Source organism: Thalassophryne amazonica, chromosome 12, assembly GCF_902500255.1.
Source record: "Thalassophryne amazonica chromosome 12, fThaAma1.1, whole genome shotgun sequence".
Lineage (NCBI taxonomy): Eukaryota > Metazoa > Chordata > Actinopteri > Batrachoidiformes > Batrachoididae > Thalassophryne > Thalassophryne amazonica.
This window is the reverse complement of record NC_047114.1, coordinates 29,480,434-29,508,354: the sequence shown is the minus strand read 5'-3', so window position 1 is coordinate 29,508,354 and position 27,921 is coordinate 29,480,434. Positions and strand designations below refer to the sequence as shown.

Sequence of the window (27,921 nt, the reverse complement as noted above, 5' to 3'; positions counted from 1 at the left end):
GCCAATATGGGTGAGATATGCTCTCTCCTTCTAGTCCCCGTCAGTACTCTAGCTGCAGCATTTTGAATTAACAGAAGGCTTTTTAGGGAACTTTAGGACAACCTGATAATAATGAATTACAATAGTCCAGCCTAGAGGAAATAAATGCATGAATTAGTTTTTCAGCATCACTCTGAGACAAGACCTTTCTGATTTTAGAGATATTGCGTAAATGCAAAAAGCAGTCCTACATATTTGTTTAATATGCGCTTTGAATGACATATCCTGATCAAAAATGACTCCAAGATTTCTCACAGTATTACTAGAGGTCAGGGTAATGCCATCCAGAGTAAGGATCTGGTTAGACACCATGTTTCTAAGATTTGTGGGGCCAAGTACAATAACTTCAGTTTTATCTGAGTTTAAAAGCAGGAAATTAGAGGTCATCCATGTCTTTATGTCTGTAAGACAATCCTGCAGTTTAGCTAATTGGTGTGTGTCCTCTGGCTTCATGGATAGATAAAGCTGGGTATCATCTGCGTAACAATGAAAATTTAAGCAATACCGTCTAATAATACTGCCTAAGGGAAGCATGTATAAAGTGAATAAAATTGGTCCTAGCACAGAACCTTGTGGAACTCCATAATTAACTTTAGTCTGTGAAGAAGATTCCCCATTTACATGAACAAATTGTAATCTATTAGACAAATATGATTCAAACCACCGCAGCGCAGTGCCTTTAATACCTATGGCATGCTCTAATCTCTGTAATAAAATTTTATGGTCAACAGTATCAAAAGCAGCACTGAGGTCTAACAGAACAAGCACAGAGATGAGTCCACTGTCCGAGGCCATAAGAAGATCATTTGTAACCTTCACTAATGCTGTTTCTGTACTATGATGAATTCTAAAACCTGACTGAAACTCTTCAAATAGACCATTCCTCTGCAGATGATCAGTTAGCTGTTTTACAACTACCCTTTCAAGAATTTTTGAGAGAAAAGGAAGGTTGGAGATTGGCCTATAATTAGCTAAGATAGCTGGGTCAAGTGATGGCTTTTTAAGTAATGGTTTAATTACTGCCACCTTAAAAGCCTGTGGTACATAGCCAACTAACAAAGATAGATTGATCATATTTAAGATCGAAGCATTAAATAATGGTAGGGCTTCCTTGAGCAGCCTGGTAGGAATGGGGTCTAATAAACATGTTGATGGTTTGGATGAAGTAACTAATGAAAATAACTCAGACAGAACAATCGGAGAGAAAGAGTCTAACCAAATACCGGCATCACTGAAAGCAGCCAAAGATAACGATACGTCTTTGGGATGGTTATGAGTAATTTTTTCTCTAATAGTTAAAATTTTGTTAGCAAAGAAAGTCATGAAGTCATTACTAGTTAAAGTTAATGGAATACTCAGCTCAATAGAGCTCTGACTCTTTGTCAGCCTGGCTACAGTGCTGAAAAGAAACCTGGGGTTGTTCTTATTTTCTTCAATTAGTGATGAGTAGAAAGATGTCCTAGCTTTACGGAGGGCTTTTTTATAGAGCAACAGACTCTTTTTCCAGGCTAAGTGAAGATCTTCTAAGTTAGTGAGACGCCATTTCCTCTCCAACTTACGGGTTATCTGCTTTAAGCTACGAGTTTGTGAGTTATACCACGGAGTCAGGCACTTCTGATTTAAAGCTCTCTTTTTTAGAGGAGCTACAGCATCCAAAGTTGTCTTCAATGAGGATGTAAAACTATTGACGAGATACTCTATCTCACTTACAGAGTTTAGGTAGCTACTCTGCACTGTGTTGGTATATGGCATTAGAGAACATAAAGAAGGAATCATATCCTTAAACCTAGTTACAGCGCTTTCTGAAAGACTTCTAGTGTAATGAAACTTATTCCCCACTGCTGGGTAGTCCATCAGAGTAAATGTAAATGTTATTAAGAAATGATCAGACAGAAGGGAGTTTTCAGGGAATACTGTTAAGTCTTCTATTTCCATACCATAAGTCAGAACAAGATCTAAGATATGATTAAAGTGGTGGGTGGACTCATTTACTTTTTGAGAAAAGCCAATAGAGTCTAATAATAGATTAAATGCAGTGTTGAGGCTGTCATTCTCAGCATCTGTGTGGATGTTAAAATCGCCCACTATAATTATCTTATCTGAGCTAAGCACTAAGTCAGACAAAAGGTCTGAAAATTCACAGAGAAACTCACAGTAACGACCAGGTGGACGATAGATAATAACAAATAAAACTGTTTTTTGGGACTTCCAATTTGGATGGACAAGACTAAGAGTCAAGCTTTCAAATGAATTAAAGCTCTGTCTGGGTTTTTGATTAATTAATAAGCTGGAATGGAAGATTGCTGCTAATCCTCCGCCCCGGCCCGTGCTACGAGCATTCTGACAGTTAGTGTGACTCGGGGGTGTTGACTCATTTAAACTAACATATTCATCCTGCTGTAACCAGGTTTCTGTAAGGCAGAATAAATCAATATGTTGATCAATTATTATATCATTTACCAACAGGGACTTAGAAGAGAGAGACCTAATGTTTAATAGACCACATTTAACTGTTTTAGTCTGTGGTGCAGTTGAAGGTGCTATATTATTTTTTCTATTTGAATTTTTATGCTTAAATAGATTTTTGCTGGTTATTGGTGGTCTGGGAGCAGGCACCGTCTCTACGGGGATGGGGTAATGAGGGGATGGCAGGGGGAGAGAAGCTGCAGAGAGGTGTGTAAGACTACAACTCTGCTTCCTGGTCCCAACCCTGGATAGTCACGGTTTGGAGGATTCAAGAAAATTGGCCAGATTTCTAGAAATGAGAGCTGCTCCATCCAAAGTGGGATGGATGCCGTCTCTCCTAACAAGACCAGGTTTTCCCCAGAAGCTTTGCCAATTATCTATGAAGCCCACCTCATTTTTTGGACACCACTCAGACAGTCAGCAATTCAAGGAGAACATGCGGCTAAACATGTCACTCCCGGTCCGATTGGGGAGGGGCCCAGAGAAAACTACAGAGTCCGACATTGTTTTTGCAAAGTTACACACCGATTTAATGTTAATTTTAGTGACCTCCGATTGGCGTAACCGGGTGTCATTACTGCCGACGTGAATTACAATCTTACCAAATTTACGCTTAGCCTTAGCCAGCAGTTTCAAATTTCCTTCAATGTCGCCTGCTCTGGCCCCGGAAGACAATTGACTATGGTTGCTGGTGTCGCTAACTTCACATTTCGCAAAACAGAGTCGCCAATAACCAGAGTTTGATCCTCGGCGGGTGTGTCGTCGAGTGGGGAAAAACGGTTAGAGATGTGAACGGGTTGGCGGTGTACACGGGGCTTCTGTTTAGGACTACGCTTCCTCCTCACAGTCACCCAGTCAGCCTGCTTTCCCGGCTGCTCGGGATCTGCCAGGGGGTAACTAACAGCGGCTAAGCTACCTTGGTCCGCACCGACTACAGGGGCCTGGCTAGCTGTAGAATTTTCTACGGTGCGGAGCCGAGTCTCCAATTCGCCCAGCCTGGCCTCCAAAGCTACGAATAAGCTACACTTATTACTGTTGGGTATTTTCGCCTCCAAACATTCTTAAAACCTTTAACAAGACAAACAGAGTCAAGAACCACCAGTGAGACAGAAAGTCAAATTTAGCTCGCGAGGAGTGCAAGTCAGGCTGTACACCAAAGCTACACTAAAGTCTGGCCTGCGCTCCTGCTCTTTTATTTAGGACTTCCCTACATACATGGGCGGTACAGCTCCTAAGGGGAGGAGTGATAGCGCGTGAGCTGTTGCCGCAGAACCGCTGATTGCACAATACATTCAGGACTTTCAGAACCTTTTTAATCTTGGGCTCGATTAAGATGTGTTTAAGACATCTAACGATTAATCACACTTCTTTTGACACAAGGACTAATGTATCATAATCACACTGTGGTTGGAACATTCAATTCTCTATTCTTTATCTCACTGCTCCGCTTATGGCTGCATTCTGCCTGGGTCATCTTCACATGTCCTGAAAAAGAGCTTAGCGTGCACACAGAGATACCACAACTTGCAGAAGCACGTCATGTCACATATCTTAAGTAACCTTCACCCATCACATCAGTACAGTACACTTTATCAGAGCAGAGAGAACTACATTCTACCAGAGCAGAGAACACAAAACATGCATGATAAAATAAAACAGTGTATCTACAGAATAACTCCAACAATTACAAGTACCGTTACTGCTCAAGGAGGCCGAGGAATAACTAAACATTTCACACCCAGAGCAGAAAAGTGCGGGAGAGACAGGAGAAGCCGCCATGCTAAATCGGCTAAGAGCTAGTAGCTACGCTAAGCTAGCGGATTCCTAAAAACACGCAAAGTGAATAATGTGTAAATAATTTAGAGGTGATTCAGCAGAAGGAGTGCTTTAGTTAAGGCACGTAAAGATTACACTGGGAAACAAATCGTAATCTAGATAACTAGATCAATCTAACTGCGCAGATTAAACAGCTAACAGATACAGCAAAACACCGCTGTGTTCCGGAACAGGAAGTGATACAATACCGCAGTGAGAGCCAACCACCAGGGGTTTAGTTCTGCATTAGTCTCTGTAGTTTTGCATTTGGATTTTTTGGTTCATTTTGTTACTTCCTTTGTTGTTATGTTGCTATTGGAGTGTTAAATATTATATTGTATTTCTCTTTTACTCTGGTGTTTGGGTTTTTCTTGCAGTCACTTTAGATCAGTTAAATGCATGTGCATTCTTCCTTCCACTTTTTCCTGAGTTGTTGCAACTGCTGCTGATTAGTTCGTTAGTGTATTTAAACCCTCACTGGTCTACGACCCATTGCCAATTGGTTCTCTGTGGTCTCTGCTGATTTCGAGTTTGTATTCTTTTGAGTATTTTGCCTTTTGATTGCATTTCCCGTGCCCCGTGTTTTTCTTGTTGCTGCTTTTTTTCATGCATTATCACTCTCTCATTGATTTTTGGTCTCTGTTAATGTTGCCCCACTTATGTTGTGTGGGCCGCTGAAGAGGAGGTACTGCTGGCCCACCACCAGAGGGCGCCCTGCCTGAAGTGCGGGCTTCAGGCATGAGAGGGCGCCGGAGCAACCGGGAGTGACAGCTGTCACTCATCAACAGCACCAGCTGTCACTCATTTTCACCTCAAACCACTTCACCATAAAAGCCGGGCAGCATCTTCACCTCGCTGCCGAGAAATCGTCTACCTGTCAGGTAAACCGCTCAGCCTGAGTAAACACAACAGTAGTAACGTCTTTGCATCTGTGTGTAACATTACTTTTGCAGACGAACCTGTTTGTACGTAAGGAGTAGTCATGTGTTGGGGAGTTGGCGTACTCCGCGCCTCGGTTGGGGACTACTAAGTATACCAACAGGATCTGCACTTAATTCTGGAATATTGTGATTAAGAGGTGGAGGTGTTTCCCACCCTCTTCTGACTGTTTGCTGGGTGCTGACGCACCCACTATCACCTGTCTATTCTTCCTGCCAGCAGTACCAGATCTGACAGCCGGAGGCAGTGGCCACCTGGGGACTCAGCGGTGGCTCCAGGGTGCTCCAGATCCACTGGCAGTAGAAAGCGTGTGGGATCCGGCTCTTCTCTGGACAGGCGTCTTCTATCCTTGAGCCTACCCACACGTCACCTTGAATTATTGACTGCTGTTCTAAATTGTGTTGTCTGTTGTTCTGTTGTGCACATTCACAACATTAAATTGTTGTATTTTGGCTTATTCCATTGTCCGTTCATTTACGCCCCCAGTTGTGGGTCCGTGTCCCTACACTTTCACAACAGGATTTCTCGGCCAGCATCATGGATTCCGAGGGGCGTCAACCATCGAGTGAACCACCAATGGAAACGCAGGGTGCACAGGCGTTGGCAGGAGGCATGTTAGGTGAGCTGCAGCAAATCTTCACCGCCTTCACTGCTCGGTTGGACTTGGTGACCGAGCAGAACGTTATACTTAATCGGAGGATGGAGGCTCTCACCGCCCAGGTGGAAGTGCGCACACAGGGCACTGCTGTAGCACCTCCTCCTGCTGACTGAGCACTGAATACAGACATTCCAGTGGTGATTCAACGAACCCCCCCTTTCCCCTGAAGCATACATAAGCCCTCCGGAACCGTACGGAGGTTGTGTCGAGACGTGCGCAGACTTCTTGATGCAGTGTTCGCTCGTCTTTGCACAGCGTCCCGTCATGTACACGTCCAATGCCAGCCGGGTGGCTTATGTTATTAATTTGCTTCGAGGAGAGGCACGCGCCTGGGCTACGGCTCTCTGGGAGCAAAATTCACGGCTCCTAACCACATATACTGGGTTTGTGAGGGAGTTCAAACAGGTGTTTGATCATCCCAATAGAGGCGAGACCGCTTCGACCGTGCTGCTGTCAATGAGACAGGGACGTCGGAGTGCAGCCGAGTATGCAGTCGACTTCCGCATCGCGGCTGCGAGGTCCGGCTGGAATAACGTTGCACTCCGCGCCGCCTTCGTAAACGGACTGTCTCCGGTCCTGAAGGAGCACCTGCTGGCTAAGGATGAGCTGCGGGATTTTGACGGGCTTATCGACCTGGTCATACGGTTAGACAACCAGTTAGAAGAACACCGTCGGTAGTGGGGCGGAGAGCTCCGTGTGGCAACAGCTCCCCCTGCTGACGAAGCTATGGACACGAGCAGGGCTAAAGTAAAATCAAATGACAGACAACGGAGGCTGGCTCGTGGAGAATGTTTTTTCTGTGGCTCGAGTGAGCACATACAAAGAAACTGCCCCAAGCGGTTAAACTTCAACGCCCGCCCTTAGAAACTGAGTTAAGGGTGGGCCATAACATTCACGCGGGGAAATCCCGTAGATCCGCACGCATCCCAGTGACGATCCTGAGTGGGGATCTCACCCTTCACGCCCCAGCACTGGTGGACACGGGGTCGGAAGGAAATCTGCTGGATAGCAGATGGGCTAGGGAGGTAGGGCTCCCTCTAGTGGCTCTACCTTCACCATTGAATGTACGGGCACTAGATGGCACCCTTCTCCCGTTAATCACACACCGGACACCACCCGTGACTTTGGTGGTGTCTGGGAATCACAGGGAGGAGATTGTGTTCTATTTAACACCCTCTACCTCCCGAGTGATTTTGGAATTTCCATGGATGGTTAAGCACAATCCCCGGATTGATTGGCCGTCTGGGGTAGTGACGCAGTGGAGCGAAACCTGCCACCGGGAATGCTTAGGATCCTCGGTTCCACCCGGTGTGATAGCTAACGAGAGGTTAAAGTTCCTCCCAATCTGTCGGCGGTGCCTGAGGAGTACCATGATCTTGCTGACATCTTCAGCAAAGATCTGGCACTCACTCTTCCCCCACACCGTCCGTACGATTGTGCCATTGATTTGATCCCGGGCGCTGAATACCCGTCCAGCAGGTTGTACAATCTCTCACGTCCTGAGCGCGAATCAATGGAGACCTACATCCGGGACTCCTTAGCTGCCGGGTTGATCCGGAACTCCACCTCCCCGATGGGTGCAGGTTTCTTTTTTGTGGGCAAGAAGGACGGCGGACTCCGTCCATGCATTGACTACAGAGGGCTGAACGAAGTCACGGTTCGCAATCGATACCCGCTGCCTCTGTTAGATACAGTGTTCACGCCCTTGCATGGAGCTCAAATTTTCACCAAGTTGGATCTTAGGAATGCGTATCACCTGGTTCGGATCCGGAAGGGAGATGAGTGGAAGACGGTGTTTAACACCCCGTTAGGTCACTTTGAGTACCTGGTCATGCCGTTTGGCCTCACCAATGCGCCCGCGACGTTCCAAGCGTTGGTTAATGACATATTGCGGGACTTCCTGCACTGGTTCATCTTCGTATACCTGGACGATATCCTCATCTTCTCCCTGGATCCTGAGACTCATGTGCAGCATGTACGTCAGGTCCTGCAGCGGTTGTTGGAGAACCGGCTGTTTGTGAAGGGCGAGAAGTGCGAGTTCCACCGCACTTCTTTGTCCTTCCTGGGGTTCATAATCTCCTCCAACTCCGTCGCCCCTGATCCGGCCAAGGTTGCGGCGGTGAGAGATTGGCCCCAACCGACAAGCCGTAGGAAATTGCAGAAGTTCCTCGGCTTTGCAAATTTCTACCGGAGGTTCATAAAGGGCTATAGCCAGGTAGTTAGCCCCCTGACGGCCCTAACCTCCACCAAAGTCCCCTTCACCTGGTCGGATCGGTGCAAAGCCGCGTTTATGGAGTTGAAACGCCGGTTCTCGACTGCACCCATTTTGGTGCAGCCCGATCCCAATCACCAGTTTGTAGTCGAAGTGGATGCCTCTGACTCAGGGATAGGAGCCGTGCTGTCCCAGAGCAGGGGGTCCGGTAAGGTTCTCCACCCTTGTGCCTATTTTTCCCGTAGGTTGACCCCGGCAGAGCAGAACTATGACGTCGGCAATCGGGAACTCCTAGCGGTGAAAGAGACTCTTGAGGAGTGGAGACACCTGTTGGAGGGAGCGACGGTACCATTCATGGTTTTCACGGACCATCGGAACCTGGAGTACATCCGGACCGCCAAGCGTCTGAACCCCAGGCAAGCCCGCTGGTCACTGTTCTTCGGGCGTTTTGACTTCTGGATCACCCACCGCCCCAGGACCAAGAACCAGCGATCTGACGCCCTGTCCCGGGTCCACGAAGAGGAAGTCAAGGCCGAGCTGTCAGATCCACCGGAATCCATCATCCCCGAGTCCACTATCGTGGCCACCCTCACCTGGGACATGGAGAAGACCGTCCGGGAGTCCCTGGCACGGAACCCGGACCCGGGGACCGGCCCAAAGAACAGACTTTACGTCCCACCAGAAGCCAGAGCTGCAGTCCTGGACTTCTGTCACGGTTCCAAGCTCTCCTGTCACCCAGGGGTGCGAAGAACCGTGACAGTGGTCCAGCAGCGCTTCTGGTGGACGTCGATGGAAGCCGACGTCCGGGAGTACGTCCAGGCCTGCACCACCTCCACCAGGGGAAAAGCGGACCACCAACGGGCACAGGGACTCCTCCAGCCATTACCTGTGCCTCACCGCCCCTGGTCCCACATTGGCCTGGACTTCGTCATGGGCCTCCCGCCGTCCCAGGGCATGACCACCATCTTCACGATAGTGGACCGGTTCTCCAAGGCGGCCCACTTCATGGCCCTCCCGAAGCTCCCGATGGCCCAGGAGACCGCAGACCTCCTGGTCCACCATGTCGTACGTCTGCATGGGATTCCATCTGACATCATCTCAGACCGTGGTCCTCAGTTCTCTTCGCAAGTCTGGAGGAGTTTTTGTAGAGAACTGTGGGCCACTGTGAGCCTCTCATCCGGGTACCATCCCCAGACGAACGGACAGGCAGAGCGGGCCAACCAGGAATTGGAGCAGGCCCTCCGCTGCATGACCTCCGCGCACCCGACGGCCTGGAGCAACCATCTGGCCTGGATCGAGTACGCACACAACAGTCAAGTTTCATCTGCCACCGGCCTCTCCCCGTTTGAAGTATGTTTGGGGTACCAGCCCCCATTGTTTCCGCTTGTGGAGGGAGAGGTCGGGGTGCCTCGGTTCAGGCCCATCCGAGGAGGTGCCATCGGGTGTGGCGCACTGCCCGCTCTGCCCTACTCAAAGCCCGGACGAGGGCCAAGGCCCATGCAGACTGCCGGCGTTCCCCGGCCCCTGCATACCAGCCCGGGCAGGAGGTTTGGCTGTCAACAAAGGACATCCCGTTACAGGTGGAATCCCAAAAACTGAAAGACTGTTACATTGGCCCATTCTCCATCCTCAAGGTCCTCAGCCCGGCCGCAGTGAAGCTGAAGCTGCCAGCTTCACTGTGGATTCACCCAGTCTTCCATGTCTCCCGCATCAAGCCGTACCACACCTCTTCCCTCTGCACTCCCGGACCGGCGCCGCCTCCTGTCCGGATCATCGATGGGGAGCCTGCTTGGACTGTGCGCAGGCTCCTGGACATCCGTCGACGGGGCCGGGGTTTCCAGTATCTGGTGGACTGGGAGGGTTATGGACCCGAAGAACGCTCCTGGGTGAAGAGGAGCTTCATCCTGGACCCGGCCCTCCTGGCCGACTTCTACACCCGTCACCCGGACAAGCCTGGTCGGGCGCCAGGAGGCGCCCGTTGAGGGGGGGGGGTCCTGTTGTGTGGGCCGCTGAAGAGGAGGTACTGCTGGCCCACCACCAGAGGGCTCCCTGCCTGAAGTGCGGGCTTCAGGCATGAGAGGGCGCCGGAGCAACCGGGAGTGACAGCTGTCACTCATCAACAGCACCAGCTGTCACTCATCTTCACCTCAAACCACTTCACCATAAAAGCTGGGCAGCATCTTCACCTCGCTGCTGAGAAATCGTCTACCTGTCAGGTAAACCGCTCAGCCTGAGTAAACACAACAGTAGTAATGTCTTTGCGTCTGTGTGTAACATTACTTTTGCAGACGAACCTGTTTGTATGTAAGGAGTAGTCGTGTGTTGGGGAGTTGGTGTACTCCGCTCCTCGGTTGGGGACTACTAAGTATACCAACAGGATCTGCACTTAATTCTGGAATATTGTGATTAAGAGGTGGAGGTGTTTCCCACCCTCTTCTGACTGTTTGCTGGGTGTTCACGCACCCACCATCACCTGTCTGTTCTTCCTGCCAGCAGTACCAGATCTGACAGCCGGAGGCAGTGGCCACCTGAGGACTCAGCGCTTGGTGGCTCCGGGGTGCTCCAGATCCGCTTGCAGTGGAAAGCGTGTGGGATCCGGCTCTTCTCTGGACAGGTGTCTTCTATCCTCGAGCCTGCCCACACGTCACCTTGAATTATTGACTGCTGTTCTAAATTGTGTTGTCTGTTGTTCTGTTGTGCACATTCACAACATTAAATTGTTGTATTTTGGCTTATTCCATTGTCCGTTCATTTACGCCCCCTGTTGTGGGTCCGTGTCCCTATACTTTCACAACAACTTACTCACGATGTGGATTTTTGTCACCTTGGATTCACATGTAAATAAGTCACTTGGGATTCATCTGTAAAAAAAAAAAATCAGCTTGGACTTACACTTTATTCTTGTGTTTCAACTGCCTGCATTTTGGGGTTCATGTCTGACTACATGTGAACCTAATCCTAACAGAATCTGCGGTTCAACTCACGGTCTAAGTCTCCTCTCTAGTACCCTGGCTAAGCAGTGCAATTCCCCAATAATTGGAACACAGTCTGCATTCCCCTTTTTTAAAGATGGGGACCATCACCCCAGTTTGCTAATCCAGACGTACTGTCCCCCAACTTCCATGCGACATTGTATCAGCGTGTCAGCCATGACAGCCCAACAACATCCAGAGATTTCAGCATCTCAGGACAGATCTCATCTGCACCTGGCGACTTGCCATTGCAGAGTTTTTGACTACCTTGGTGAATTCCGCCAGGGTGATGGCACCAGATCTGCCTGAGTCCTCCATTCCTGCCTCCTCAATGAAGGGCATGTCAATAGGGTTGAGGAGATCATCAAAGTGTTCTTTCCACTGCCTGATGGTATTCTCAGTCCAGTTTAGTAGGTCTCTTCGCTTGCTGAACACAGCCTAGGTTAAGAACTCCCTCCCTTTCCTGAGTCACCTGACAGTTTGCTAAAAGCACTTTGAGGCTGACCAAAAGTCATTCTCCATGACCTTTCCAAACTTCTCCCATATCCAAGTTTTTGCCTCAGTCACCCCTGAGGCCACAGTCCTTCTGGCTTGCCAGTACCTGTCACCTGATTCCGGAGACCTCTGTGCCAACCAGACATGAAAGGCCCCCTTCTTCAACCTGATGGCTTCCCTTACCACAGGTGTCCACCAGCGGGTTCTTGAGTTGCTGCCTTGACAAGCACTGACAACCCTCTGGCTACAGTTCAAAGCAGCCACCTCAGCAATGGGTTTTGAACATGGACATTGCTTCCATGTCCCCCACCTCCCTTTGGATTTCACAGAAGCGTCTTCTGGGATTTGAGATAAAGGTCATCTGGACAGACTGTTCCACCAAATGTTCAGAGAAAACCCTTACCACACGTTTAGGTCTTCCAGGTCAGAATTTGGTAGCTTACCCTGCCATCCGGCCCAGGAAGCAGGATTCCAAGAGAGACGTTGCACTTTGGTAGTGACAGAATTCTTTGTTATCCTCTGCATTTTATTTTATGTGCCAATATTTTATTATTATTAGAAATGATATTGTATGGTTTTATGATAATGCCAAATGCTAAATGCCAAATCAGTTGATAAATAAATAAATAAATAAATCTCACTGCTTCAGTTTAAAATATATCATTTGTTGTTATGGCAAGATGAGTCACTACTGTGTTGTTAACTTTGTTTTTATCTTATCTTATTTGGAAATTTTCATTTATACACAAGCAGATGCTTTTAGGTTTGCAGTTCTCTTTTTCTCTCTTTTTGAGCTCCATCCTTAACTCCCAGTCTTTCTAAAAAAAATAAAAGGCATCCTGTTTTTGTTCAATATTATACAAGCGAATTGACACACAGCAGCACAAAACTTACTCATGGTACAGGGAGTACCAAACAGGAAGTGCCAAATTTTTAATACACAGTGAAACAGGAAATGTCAAATGTTAAACACTTCTTGGATCGACATTTCCTGGATTGACAGATGAGATCTCATGGAATCTCACGGGGACTCAGTGACAAGTTCACACTGAAACAGAAAGCACCAAATTTTGAGTCCACAGTGAAACTACAAATGTCAAATGTTGAACACTTCCTGGCACGGGTGGAGCTAGAGTGGAGGCCTGGGTTGGACTGGACTCCCCTGAAATCTGATTGGACACAGTTGATTGACATGTCACGGCACCGCATGTCTGGTTGAAAAGAGGTGCATTTTGAAATCAGTGACACATATTGACTGCTAGGTTCCTCCTGTACAATAGTTGGTTCTGTGTACCACAAAAAGTTGTAATCCACCTTAGTAGAAGAAGAAAAATGTTTGGCTCAGATTTGAAATGAACATGTTTGAACCATGGACTAATAATAACACGAAAGTTATACTGGTGAGTAAACGACTTGTATTTTATGCCAGAAATTAGGTCCAGGTTGGTAAAAGCGGCATTTCTCCTTTAATTTGGGTTGCATTATATATATATGTGTTTCTCCAGTGATATTAAATGAGCAGGCAGCTGTTGATTCATGAGATATAACGTGAAGATGCTCAGGCTTAAAGAAATACAGGTAATTTACTCCTCCTCTGTTCTGTATAAACCTGTGTAACCTCTTAATTTGCTCTCTGAATCACTTATTTTTAAATAACCTCTTAATTTTGCTGTCTGAGTGAAACACCAGTGACACAACTTTAGATAAATAAATCTAAAGTCATCTTCCTTAAACTCAAACTGAAAGCAAATCTCTATAACTTGATATAAATTAATTAAAAATATAAAATGCAGCTTCCTGATGAAGTGCTGTAGAGGAGGATTTTCTTAAAAAGAAGACCCGATAGTTCAGCCACAATTTGCCAGAAAGTAAATCTGAGATGAAAGCCTACATTTGATGTTTTGGTGAAAGAAACTTTTGTATTTGCTCATAATTGATGTAAATAAAGTCCAAGACATACTCAGTGACTTGGAAATGTTCATGTTTCCATCCCCTGACTTGTCTGAAGAAAACTGGCAGTAAATTGATTATTATTTACCAAGCTGAAAGGCAAAACGAAAAATGCTTTAAAAGGCGGGGGTCTGGGGTGGGAGCTCCACCAGAACCTGAAAAGCACCCTGCTCAGCATGCCGCTCTAGTTGGAGCAACATCTCTGCTATTTTGGTATTGTGGGATAGCTCCCTGGACTACTTTCGCCTGACCCAGTGCTGAATTTGCAGATTGAGAAGATGTTGCTCGATGAGTGTATTGACTATTTAGGTGTAAAAACACACGAGTTACAAAAGTTCTTGTGCCAAATACACTCCTGATGTTTTTGTTACCCATGAAAATGCACTGCCATCACAGGTCTGGGAACTACTTTTTACACAGGAATTCATCAAGCACATCGGCCGCGGGCGTGTACAAACACAGAATACCCAGAAACTGGTTAGTTGTTCGGCCAAAACGAGAGCGTCCACTTTAAGCTTGCCATAAACTAAGCTAGTGGCGCTCCTGAGAATACATGGAAATATGTGAGAATATGCCTGAAAGGTATTAGCCATGCTAATGCTCCCCTGAAGCATTTGCTCAAAAAAGGCTGAAGGACCTAAATGACATGGTGAGATGCTGAAGAGCTTAACTCGTTTTATTGAAGCCCTCTAAAAATTTAATTTAATGATTTTTACCGTTTTGCGTAGAATGACGTCATACTGCTTTAAGAAGGGTGCGTGTCCCAAATTTTTCAAACGTTAAAAAAAAGAAAAAAAAAGAAAAAAGAAAAAAAAGTGAGCGCTTCCCATAATGCACTCGCGGATCATCAGCGGGAAACCAAAATGGCGAATGGGCTGTGGAAGTAAAATGAGCCTTTTACTTTCTGATTAAAAACTCCGGACCAATACTTCTGCTTATTCTGGGATAACTTCAGTAGCAGAGGGAGGATAATACGGGCCACGTCCATCCGGTTCTTCCGTCGCACGAGTATTTTGTTGAAGCGGAGGAGACCGAATGAGGTATTGTTTTTATCTAAGTTCCATCACCATGTTTTCGTGCTCTTTGGGCCACGGACCTGCCGCCGTCAATATCAGCCTTAACGGAGCTAAAAGACAGGCTTTTTAATGTCGTTTTTACCTAGTGTCGGATTCACAGCGATGTAATTCCCGAACAAAGGTGGAAAAAATAGTCCTTATGTCTTTGTATCGACACAACATAAAGTTAGCCAGAAATGCAACCATAAATTGAGATTAGCAACGATCCCTAATGTCTTTACGAGTTGTCGTTTATAAACTATTAAAAAAAGCCCATCGGTGTTTCCTGCAGACCCACTAAGTCTTTGTTGGCTGTTATCAGAGGTCCTGAACCGGATGTTTCCCATTCAGGCTATTTTTCCGGGTGCTGCAGGCATTACAAAGCTTTATTGTTTGGACAATGACGGGTGAGGCCTCGATCAGGTGTGGACACAACGAGATCAGTCCTGATCCGAACCAGAGCCGAGACATGGACATTCACCGTGATGTAGGACCGCTGCACGTGCGTGTCTGCGTGTCCTCCCTTCTTCTGCGTCACCGCTGTGGCAGTGAGTGAGCCAGAAACCAAGTACAGTGCAAAGGGCTGGGACTGACATCCAGAATGTCAATGGCCAAGTCCTGTAAACGCTCAAATCGTTCAAACAAAGAGGCCAGTTCATTTCTGCCAGTGGCTATCCATACATAGCTGTGACTTTCTATTGGTACATAGTGTCCCTGTCATTGGTCAGTATAGGTCACATGATCATGAGGTTATGTACTTGAACATGTATTTGCTGTTGATATGTAGATTGCTAAACTACGTTAACCACAGCCACTAATCATAACATCTAACCTTAACTATAACAAAAACCCCTAACCATACCCATAACAAGGTTGCGCTCTGTACAAACATCAATATGCATATGTTGCGGACATGAACGAGCAAAGCTCGTCAGCATCTTACCATGCCATTTAGGTACTTCAGACTTTATTTTGAGTAAATGCTTCATGGGAGTATTAGCATGGCAAAAACCTTTCAGCTTCTGGGGGGGCTTCACCACAGACTCTCCCTCTTTTTAAGCATTTTTCTTTATTTGCCTCTCACATGCCTGGAAAAGCTCCTCGCCATCTAACCATGTTCCTTTAGGTCCTTCAGACTTTTTTCAGTAAAATGGCTCTTGGGAGCATGAGCATGACTAAAACCTTTCAGACCTCCTGCTTTGTTAAGCATTTTCCTTATTTTGCCTTTCAGCTTCTGGAGGGGCTCTGCCCCCCATACCCCCCCACCTTTTTAAGCATGTTTCTTTTTTGCCTTTCACCTGACCCCTCCAATTACAGCCCTCTTAACCCCTGCCACTTTAAGTATTTTTTAAAATGTAGATGTAACTTAATATTCAAAGTTTTCAGGTCATTGACAATAGGGCTGTACAATATGGCCAAATTAACGTATCTCAATATTGTCGTATCAATATAATATATATGACTATGATTTGACACAAAGTGCAGCATTAGTGAAATTTAAACCTTCTTAAACAAAACAGTAATAATACCTCACTGATTTTGCACTCATCATAAGGTTTGGATACTGTGCCCTCCAAAAGTATTGGAACAGTTGGAATTTCACACATTTTAATTTGTTTATGCCATTTTAAATACAAAAAATAAAAAATAAAAATTTCTAAAATGATCTTCCTCAAACTCAAACTGAGAGCAAATCTTTAAAACTTGATAATACCTGTAAATAATAGTTTTATTGCCAGTTTTCATCAGACAAGTCAGGAGATGGAAACATGAACATTTCCAAGTCACTGAATACACACAGAGTCAGAGCTCTATTGAGCCGAGTATTCCTTTAACTTTAACTAGTAATGACTTCATGACTTTCTTTGTTAATAAAATTTTAACTATTAGAGAAAAAAAATACTCATAACCATCCCAAAGACATATCGTTATCTTTGGCTGCTTTCAGTGATGCTGGTATTTGGTTAGACTCTTTCTCTCCGATTGTTCTGTCTGAGTTATTTTCATTAGTTACTTCCTCCAAACCATCAACATGTCTATTAGACCCCATTCCTACCAGGCTGCTCAAGGAAGCTCTACCATTAATTAATGCTTCGATCTTAAATATGATCAACCTATCCTTATTAGTTGGCTATGTACCACAGGCTTTTAAGGTGGCAGTAATTAACCCGTTACTTAAAAGCCATCACTTGACCCAGCTATCTTAGCTAATTATAGGCCAATCTCCAACCTTCCTTTTCTCTCAAAAATTCTTGAAAGGGTAGTTGTAAAACAGCTAACTGGTCATTTGCAGAGAAATAGTCTATTTGAAGAGTTTCAGTCAGGTTTTAGAATTCATCATAGTACAGAAACAGCATTAGTGAAGGTTACATATGATCTTCTTATGGCCTCAGACAGTGGACTCATCTCTGTGCTTGTCCTGTTAGACCTCAGTGCTGCTTTTGATACTGTTGACCATAAAATTTTATTACAGAGATTAGAGCATGCCATAGGTATTAAAGGCACTGCGCTGCGGTGGTTTGAATCATATTTATCTAATAGATTACAATTTGTTCATGTAAATGGGGAGTCTTCTTCACAGACTAAAGTTAATTATGGAGTTCCACAAGGTTCTGTGCTAGGACCAATTTTATTCACTTTATACATGCTTCCCTTAGGCAGTATTATTAGAAAGCATTGGAATCACCGGCCTCGGAGGATGTTCATTCAATTGTTTAATTTTGTAGAAAAAAAGCAGATCACAGATATGACACAAAACTAAAGTCATTTCAAATGGCAACTTTCTGGCTTTAAGAAACATTATAAGATATCAGGAAAAAAAATTGTGGCAGTCAGTAACGGTTACTTTTTTAGACCAAGCAGAGGGAAAAAAATATGGAATCACTCAATTCTGAGGAAAAAAAATATGGAAAAATAAAAGAACGCTCCAACACATCACTAGTATTTTGTTGCACCACCTCTGGCTTTTATAACAGCTTGCAGTCTCTGAGGCATCAGTCTGGCTCCAACTTTCTCTGATTGATGTTGCCAGATCAGCTTTGCAGGTTGGAGCCTTGTCATGGACCATTTTCTTCAACTTCCACCAAAGATTTTCAATTGGATTAAGATCCGGACTAATTGCAGGCCATGACATTGACCGTATGTGTCTTTTTGCAAGGAATGTTTTCACAGTTTTAGCTCTATGGCAAGATGCATTATCATCTTGAAAAATGATTTCATCATCCCCAAACATCCTTTCAATTGATGGGATAAGAAAAGTGTCCAAAATATCAACGTAGACTTGTGCATTTATTGATGATGTAATGACAGCCATCTCCCCAGTGCCTTTACCTGACATGCAGCCCCATATCATCAATGACTGTGGAAATTTACGTGTTCTCTTCAGGCAGTCATCTTTATAAATCTCATTGGAACGGCACCAAACAAAAGTTCCAGCATCATCACCTTGCCCAATGCAGATTCGAGATTCATCACTGAATATGACTTTCATCCAGTCATCCACAGTCCATGATTGCTTTTCCTTAGCCCATTGTAACCTTGTTTTTTTCTGTTTAGGTGTTAATGATGGCTTTCGTTTAGCTTTTCTGTATGTAAATCCCATTTCCTTTAGGCGGTTTCTTACAGTTCGGTCACAGACGTTGACTCCAGTTTCCTCCCATTCGTTCCTCATTTGTTTTGTTGTGCATTTTCGATTTTGAGACATATTGCTTTAAGTTTTCTGTCTTGATGCTTTGATGTCTTCCTTGATCTACCAGTATGTTTGCCTTTAACAACCTTCCCATGTTTGTATTTGGCCCAGAGTTTAGACACAGCTGACTGTGAACAACCAACATCTTTTGCAACATTGCGTGATGATTTACCCTCTTTTAAGAGTTTGATAATCCTCTCCTTTGTTTCAATTGACATCTCTTGTGTTGGAGCCATGATTCATGTCAGTCCACTTGGTGCAACAGCTCTCCAAGGTGTGATCACTCCTTTTTAGATGCAGACTAACGAGCAGATCTGATTTGATGCCGGTGTTAGTTTTGGGGATGAAAATTTACAGGGTGATTCCATAATTTATTCCTCAGAATTGAGTGAGTCCATATTTTTTTTTCCCTCTGCTTAGTCTAAAAAAGTAACCGTTACTGACTGCCACAATTTTTTTCTTGAGTTCTTATAGTGTTTCTTAAAGCCAGAAAGTTGCCATTTGAAATGACTTTAGTTTTGTGTCATGTCTGTGATCTGCTTTTTTGCTACAAAATTAAACAACTGAATGAACATCCTCCGAGGCCGATGATTCCATAATTTTTTGCCAGGGGTTGTAGAAAGAGAGAGCATATTTCACCCATATTGGCCTCTCTTCATTGGCTTCCTGTTAATTCTAGAATAGAATTTAAAATTCTTCTTCTTACTTATAAGGTTTTGAATAATCAGGTCCCATCTTATCTTAGGGACCTCATAGTACCATATCACTCCAATAGAGCGCTTCGCTCTCACACTGCAGGCTTACTTGTAGTTCCTAGGGTTTTTAAGAGTAGAATGGGAGGCAGAGCCTTCAGCTTTCAGGCTTCTCTCCTGTGGAACCATGAATTCGGATCAGGGAGACAGACACCCTCTCTACTTTTAAGATTAGGCTTAAAACTTTCCTTTTTGCTAACGCTTATAGTTAGGGCTGGATCAGGTGACCCTGAACCATCCCTTAGTTATGCTGCTATAGACTTAGACTGCTGGGGGGTTCCCATGATGCACTGAGTGTTTCTTTCTCTTTTTGCTCTGTATGCACCACTCTGCATTTAATCATTAGTGACTGATCTCTGCTCTCTTCCACAGCATGTCTTTTTCCTGATTCTCTCCCCTCAGCCCCAACCAGTCCCAGCAGAAGACTGCCCCTCTCTGAGCCTGGTTCTGCTGGAGGTTTCTTCCTGTTAAAAGGGAGTTTTTCCTTCCCAGTGTCGCCAAGTGCTTGCTCACAGGGGGTCATTTTGGCAGTTGGGGTTTTTCTGTAATTATTGTATGGCTTTTGCCTTACCATATAAAGCACCTTGGGGCAGCTGTTTGTTGTGATTTGGCGCTATATAAATAAAATTGATTTGATTTGATTTGACTGAATATGTCTTGGACTTTATTTACCTCAATTATGAAGAAATACTAAAGTTTCTTTCACCAAAACATCAGATCTAGGCTTTCATCTCAAATGTACTTTCTGGCAAATTGTAGCTTAACTTCCGGGTCTTTTTTTTTTAAAAGAAAATCCTCCTCTACACCACTTCATCAGGAAGCTGGATTTTATATTTTTTATTAATTTATATCAAGTTGTAGAGATTTTCTTTCAGTTTGAGTTTAAGGAAGATAAGTTTAAGAAAGATAACTAAAGTTGTGTCACTGGTGTGTCTTTCAGACTGGAGAAACACGTGTATATATAAGGCAACCCAAACTAAACCAGAAATACTGCTTTTAACAACCTGGACCTCATTTCTGGCATAAAATATGATCGTTTACTCACAAATATAACTTTGGTGTCATTATTAGTCCACGGTTCAAACGACATGTTCAGTTCAAATCTGAGTCAAACATTTTTCTTCTTCTACTAAGGTGGATTAGAACTTTTTGTGGTACACAGCACAAACTAATGGACAGGAGGAACCCAGCAGTCAGTGTGTCTCACTAATTTCAAAATGCAGCTCTTTCAACCAGATTTGCGGTGCCGTGACATGTCAATCATCTGTGACCAATCAGATTTCAGGGGAGTCCAGTGAAACCCTGGCCTCTGCTGTAGCTCCACCCATGCCAGGAAGTATTCAACATTTGACATTTCCTGTTTCCCTGTGACCGAAAATTTGGCACTTCCTGTTTGAGTGTGAGGTTGTCACTGAGTTCCCGCGAGATTCCATGGGATCTCGTCTGTCAATCCAGGAAGTGTTTGACATTTGAACATTTCCTGTTTTACTGTGGATTCAAAATTTGGCACTTCCTGTTTAGGACTCCCTGTGCCATGAGCGAGCTTCGTGCTGCCGCGTGACGCTTCGCTTGTATTAATACTACTATGTACAAATGGCTGCTTACTTAATTTCTTGCTTTCCAAAAGGATTACAAGAGGAACTCTGAGTAGAGTCGCTACTCTTTTGCATAGAAAAGGGTCCTGTTGAGGTGGTTGGGGCATCTGATGAGGATGCCCCGGCTCATTTCTCCGTGAAAGTCTTCCAGGCACCTCCAACTGAGAGGAGGTCCTGGGCAAAAACCTGTGATATGCTGGAGGAATTATATCTACAGCAGGTTTGGAAACACATTATGGTTTTCCTAAAATTAGTTTGAGGGCTTGACTAAGGATAGGGAAGTGTGGGATGAGCTGCTTAGTCTTCTGCCATTGTGATAGAACCAGATTAGCATCAGAAAATGAATAGATGAACAAATTAATATATAATAGAGCCACAACATTATTTTCATAATTTATGAATTGAGAAATTACTAGACTGTGTATTTACCATATATATCTTGGCCTCTGGAAAACAAACAACATATATGTAGTTTTTTCCAGAGGCTAAGATTATGTCTTCAAATGTTTTGCCCACAACCCAGATGTATTCTGTGTACTGCCAGAAAGCATTCACATTTAAGAGGCCAAAGTCAGTAGGAGGGGTAACTCAGGGCCTTCCTTCCTTCTGCCAAACCGTACAAATATATTTTTAAATTATTCAAAAATATTATCTAATTAGTTCTCAACTACATTCATTTTCAGTTAATAATCTGTTAATTGTTGCAGCTCTGACATAGATAAACACACAGACACTGTACTGAACCAAATACAAGATGACCCCACTTATAAGACGATCCCAGTTTTTCAAATAGAGCAGGTGGCTCAGTGGGTAAGGACTAAGGTGGCCTGCTAATATGTAGACATAGATTCAAATCCCACTTATGCTACCTTTCTGTGTAATTGGACAAGACAGTTAATCTACTTCTTCTCAGTCCACCCAGTTGTAAATGGATACCAGACTTAGCTGGAGAAGTAACCTTTGTCATACTTGCATCCTGTCCAGAAGAAGACGTAGACTCTCATTTGCTTCATGCTGCGAAATCCAGAGATGAGCAACGAGCCTACTTTCTTCCCCTTTTTCAAGATGTTTTTGGAAAAAAAATACTTTTCTGAAGCCACTTTATTTATTTTTAAATAAAGGAAATGCTTTCATTTGAACATGTTGTGAATAATAGAATGGGGGGGGGGGGGGGGGGGGGCAGGCTAGATTACATATAGCAATAGTGCAGTGAAGAGTGCAAGCTGGTCTGCTTTTGCTCCTCAGATCACCAAATTATTTTGGATGTAATGATATATTGTGAATCATGATAATCGTATTGTGGAGCCTTTATTGAATTGTATTGTTTTTCTTTTTTTTTTTTTTACATGAGATTGTGATACAGTGAAAAGTCAACTACTGCATTGAACAATCATCAATGCTTTCTAAAATATAAATTGGAAACATAACATCAGTGATTACTTCAGGATAATTTGTTTCTTGCTGTCAAAGTTTAAAATGGTAATAATGCCTTTTATTCATTCATTTTTGATACCCGCTTACACCAAGCAAGAGTCACGGGGGGCAGTGCACCCGGAGAGGACTTGCGCTAATACGGGAAGAACATGCCAACTCCATATAGACAGGACCAGGGGGGAAGCGATCCCAGGACCTTGTGAGGCAACAGTACTAACCACCACTAAGCCTTTTAACGCCCCTAATTTTTTTTTTTTTTTACACACAATAGGGATGCAGCTATCAAATATTTTTTGAAATCAAGTATCCTGTTGATTATTTTATCAATTAATCAAGTAATCGGATAAAAAGTACTTTTGCATTTTTAAACAAAATATCAATAGTGCCAGGGCTGTCCCTAAGCAGTGGCACAGTGTCGCCGTAACATCATGTAGATTTTCAAATTTAGGGTGTTTCCTCTCTGTTTTCCCAGGTAATTATTTATTTTTTCACATTGTTTCAGAGTTTTCCCAGACCATAAAGGATAATCATTTTGAGGGGCTTGATTATTCCGGTTCCTTTGAATGCACTTGTGGTGTCGGCACCAGTAAAGGTATGAAGTGCCATCATGGCTGTGGTCTCTTGCTGTGTATATTTATCACAAAGTTTAGTGACCTCAGTCAGCCTTTTTTTGTTTTTGTTCTGTTTCCTGCTCCAGTGTTGAAGAGAATGGTGGTGTGTTGCATTTTATGAATGTAGTTCAGTAAAATGAAAAACAGATCTGAATCTGTACTCCTAACACTGATAGTCTGATAATTCTCCTGATTGTATTCACAGTAGATAGCTGACTGCAGCCGGCACTTTAAAAGTTTAGAGTCACAGCGCTTCATTTATTCACGGCAGCGCTTACCACAGCCATCAGTCGAGTCATCAGCATTCTTCTGATCATGATGAAACTGAGCCACCAAGACAAAATAAAAAAATGTTAAATTACTCTGTTTCTGGCCTGCACCACACCGTGCAGTGCTGAACCGAACCTCTCAGTGGAAACGGGGCTGTCGGCATACACTGGCTAATCGTCAAGGTGTGACAGCTGCATTCATTTGTTAGATGTAATGGGTTTCCTCGGTAGGGTGGCTGGTGCCTTCCTTAGAGATAAGGTGAGAAGCTCAGTCATTCGTGAGGAGCTCAGAGTAGAGCCACTGCTCCTTTGTGTTGAAAGGAACGAGCTGAGGTGGTTCTAGCATCTGGTAAGGATACTTCCTGGGTCCCTTCCTAGGGAGGTGTTCCAGGCACATCCAGCTGGGAGACCCGGGGAAGACCCAGGACTCGGTGGAGAGATTATAGCTCCGCACTGGCCGATGAATACCTCGGGATACCCCAGTCAGGTGGTTAATGTGGCCCGGGGTCTCCTGCTGGAGCTCTGGCCTCTGTGACCTGATCCCGGATAAGCCGTTGACGATGTATGTATGTTTTAGGATATTTTATTTATTTTTCTTTTGAAATTTCAATTCCATTGCTGAGTGTTCTTTAGAATTCAATGTTCCTTGCTCTTTGAAAGGATGTACTTGCATTTTTATGCTATATTATCATTATACCAATGGCATAAAATGGCCTTTAAACAATGTTGATAATATTGTGATATCATCTCGTAATATTTTCTGAAGCATTATATCATCCAGCAAAATTTGTTATAGTGACAGGCCTAATTGGGAGGCCAAGCAACAGTAACTGTGGCTGGCAGCAGATGGCTTTTTTTTTTTAATAGATCTGTATCTGATTTATTAAACTTGAGCCACCAAATCGGTGCACGCACATTGTCTGCTTTGCCATAATCCCGGTGTCACTGTTATGTGTCGGACGCAGCTCGGAGAACCGACCAGCGTTTGAAGGACCCAGTATGAAATAAGCAGAGCACGGTACAAAGGCTAACTGAATTTAATACATAACAGTGATACATAAAAAAACAAAGTGCGGTCTGGCGTGGTGCGCTCCCAGCAGCGCTAACGGTCCGGAGCCAGAAGGTGTTCGGACCCAAGGACCCCGCCGACACCCCCCAGGTGGCCGCAACAAACCGAGTCTGTGAAAGAAGGAACCATTATGTGAGTCCACACTCTACACACAGAGAGAACACTTAAAGGTGTACAAACAGCAAACACTTCCTGGCTTGATTACTAATCAGCTTCCCAACCTGCAGGCATGGAACATCCAGTTCACAAAACTCCACTGCAGTGGAAGCCGATACATGACTAACGTACAGCTCAATATAATAAGGTGTGAGGGACACCACATTTACTGACTGTATAAATGTTAGTCACAAAATCTAACGTACCTCAGGAAGTGTGCTGACGAGCGTGAGACATCACCCCCTCCTCTTTCACAGACCGTGCATCAAACCTGGACGTTCTCTGCATCCACTGATGATGAGATGGCTCCCGAGACGACGATCTCACCCGTCTGGTCACAAGGTCGAGTCTCTGGCAAATACACACTGTGCACTCCAGTCTTAAATGCCACCATGTTCCAATCCATGCAGATGCACCACAGCTGTGAGTCCTGATGAGCCGCAGGTGATCAGCCTCAGGTGATCAGGGTGAGGTCCTGATAAACTCAGCAACACAGCCACTCAGTTCCAAATGCAAGCCACCTGGAAGGAAAAACAAAAGACAGAAACAAAAAGGCAGCCAGGCCCCCCAGCCATACAACAGTACCCCACCCTCACGGGAAGCCTCCCGGCGACCACACAAACCTGGCCCAGGAGAAACACCCCCCTCCAGGGACCATGGCTGGAAACCGTATCCGCATTCATCTTCCAGCAGAATCCTCATCAAACAGAACGGTTGATGTCTTGTCCTCTAGCTGCATCTTTGCCTTTGTTTCCGTCAGTCACTTAGCACAGGTGTGGCCAGGAGTTCTTAAACCTGTGCGGTCAGCCTTTGTCCAACCATGTTCACAGTCTGGTTAGTCATAAACCCAAAAAGACAAACAAACAACCAAAACACCCCCCCCCTCCCCAGAGGCCCATTCCATCAAACCCCGGGAAGGGGAGAAAAGAAAAACAACCCAAACTTAAGCTAACAAATAAAAATGCTAACACCCCCCCCCCCCAACGACATGTAGGGACCAACACCCCCCAGAGGACATCCCGCCAGCTCCAGGAGTAATAACCACAGCCGAGGTCCCTCTGGGATCCAACGTCACCCACGGGGACTCCCAGCGCCTCCCAGAGGACCACTCGTCAACCCCAGGAGACGCCTCCCCTCATGACCAACGGACCCAGCCCGGCCGACTATGGCTAGATGGACCCACAGCCCTTTCCCCCCAGAGGACACCTCAGTCAAACCCTGAGGGCGGAAAAAACAAAAGGAGAACCCCCCCCCCCCCCCCCGGTGCAGAGGTTACCTGGGAAACGCCCAGCATAACCAAACTGCACCACTCCAGCAACGCCGACACTACGGCTCACCCAACTGGAGTCAGAGGAGAAGAGAGGGCACAACAAAAAACAAAACAAAAAAAACAAGAGGAAAAAAAAACCAATTACCCCCCCATGACCCCCCAGGGGACCGTCCCATCAAACCCTGGGAGGTGAAACAAAGAAATAAAAGAAAGACTAACCAGACTAACATACAGTTGCTCGGGTCCTTTTTTTTTTGTTTTTTTTTTGTTTGTTTGTTTGTTTTTTGGCAGAACTGCAGGGTCACGACCCCAGACACTAAATAGTGAAAACAAAAAATAAAATCCCACACAAAAACCAACTCAAAAAACACCCACACAAAATGAACTAACACAAAACAAGTGATTTATACCGTCAAGCTCCAACAAATGGAACACACCTGTTCCAACTTAAGAGCTTGACGGTAATGTGACTCAGTCACCAAAAGAGGGAGCCAAAGTGCTAAAAATGAAAAACCCCCTTTGGTGACAAAAAACAAACGAGCTGCATCTTCGTGCGCAGCTGTGTGCAACACAACCAAAATGTGCTCAACTAAATAACGCCGGAGCTGATACAACAGACGCAGTAGTTATCTTTATCCGGGGAAATGGGGCTACAACTGTAACACAGGAAGCTCAGCGACCCGTGCCACAGAGCTCCGCCGTGCGCGTTCACCCATTACAGACTCACTCTTGCAGCTCCCGTTTAAACCTCTTATCCGGTCGGAGCGTGACGCGAAGCTGTCGCCAGTCACACTCCACCACGACCCACGGATAAGGGCACAAACACAGGAACACGGCTGCAAGAGAGCACAAATCAGTATTCAGTAATGGGGCTCAAACACGCACCATCCGGGCGGAGAGCACCCGCAACTGATCCGGATAACTACTGAACGTCTGCTGCCGCCTTCCCGGCGCGTTACCGTCTCTGCTACCGCTGGGTCCGTGATGTTTGGCCAGAGACTACTGTTATGTGTCGGACGCAGCTCGGAGAACCGACCAGCGTTTGAAGGACCCAGTATGAAATAAGCAGAGCACGGTACAAAGGCTAACTGAATTTAATACATAACAGTGATACATAAAAAAACAAAGTGCGGTCTGGCGTGGTGCGCTCCCAGCAGCGCTAACGGTCCGGAGCCAGAAGCTGTTCGGACCCAAGGACCCCGCCGACACCCCCCAGGTGGCCGCAACAAACCGAGTCTGTGAAAGAAGGAACCATTATGTGAGTCCACACTCTACACACAGAGAGAACACTTAAAGGTGTACAAACAGCAAACACTTCCTGGCTTGATTACTAATCAGCTTCCCAACCTGCAGGCATGGAACATCCAGTTCACAAAACTCCACTGCAGTGGAAGCCGATACATGACTAACGTACAGCTCAATATAATAAGGTGTGAGGGACACCACATTTACTGACTGTATAAATGTTAGTCACAAAATCTAACGTACCTCAGGAAGTGTGCTGACGAGCGTGAGACCTCACCCCCTCCTCTTTCACAGACCGTGCATCAAGCCTGGACGTTCTCTGCATCCACTGATGATGAGATGGCTCCCGAGACGACGATCTCACCCGTCTGGTCACAAGGTCGAGTCTCTGGCAAATACACACTGTGCATTCCAGTCTTAAATGCCACCATGTTCCAATCCATGCAGATGCACCACAGCTGTGAGTCCTGATGAGCCGCAGGTGATCAGCCTCAGGTGATCAGGGTGAGGTCCTGATAAACTCAGCAACACAGCCACTCAGTTCCAAATGCAAGCCACCTGGAAGGAAAAACAAAAGACAGAAACAAAAAGGCAGCCAGGCCCCCCAGCCATACAACAGTCACTGCTTTAAACGGAGCATGTCTCACTCTGTTTCATAAGCATTGTGTTGTCACAGCCTGAGAACTGCAACCTGTAGGCTAAGTGCTCCACACTACAAATTATTTGGTTATTATCAAGATAAATCAACTTACATTTAGAAGTGTTAGATAATTGATCTTGTTTTAAGAGTTAATATCTTATTTTAAGTGTTTGACATGCTTATTTCTAGAGTTAAGAATCTTAATTCAAGACATATTGTCAAGAGAAATGATCTGTCCATGCAGCATAATAATTTCCCTCAGATTTTGTGTTTTTATCTTGTTTTTAGAGGCCCCATTTTTTGCAGTGCACCATGAAAAGTTAAAAGCACACATGGCTGCAGTTACCTTCATCCAGGCTGATCGTTTAGCAATTTCCACAAAAACTAAATTAAATTAAATTTTATATATATATATATATATATATATATATATATATGTATATATGTGTGTGTGTATATATGTGTGTATATATATGTTGTGTGTGTGTGTGTGTTGTGTGTGTATGTGTGTTTGTGTGTATATATGTGTTTGTGTGTGTGTGTGTATATATGTGTGTGTGTGTGTTGTTGTATATGTTTTTGTATATATAT

General features: G+C 44.9%; 1 protein-coding gene across 1 annotated transcript in view; it reads left to right on the top strand.

Moving 5' to 3' along the window:
* The first annotated feature begins 14,315 nt into the window (after nt 1-14,315).
* The window catches only part of mtf2 (metal response element binding transcription factor 2), a 63,793-nt gene continuing 50,187 nt past the window's right edge, over nt 14,316-27,921 (top strand). The window contains 1 exon segment of the mRNA XM_034183643.1: nt 14,316-14,586. Within this exon segment, the coding sequence (XP_034039534.1) occupies nt 14,582-14,586 (5 nt within the window). The 5' untranslated portion in view covers nt 14,316-14,581.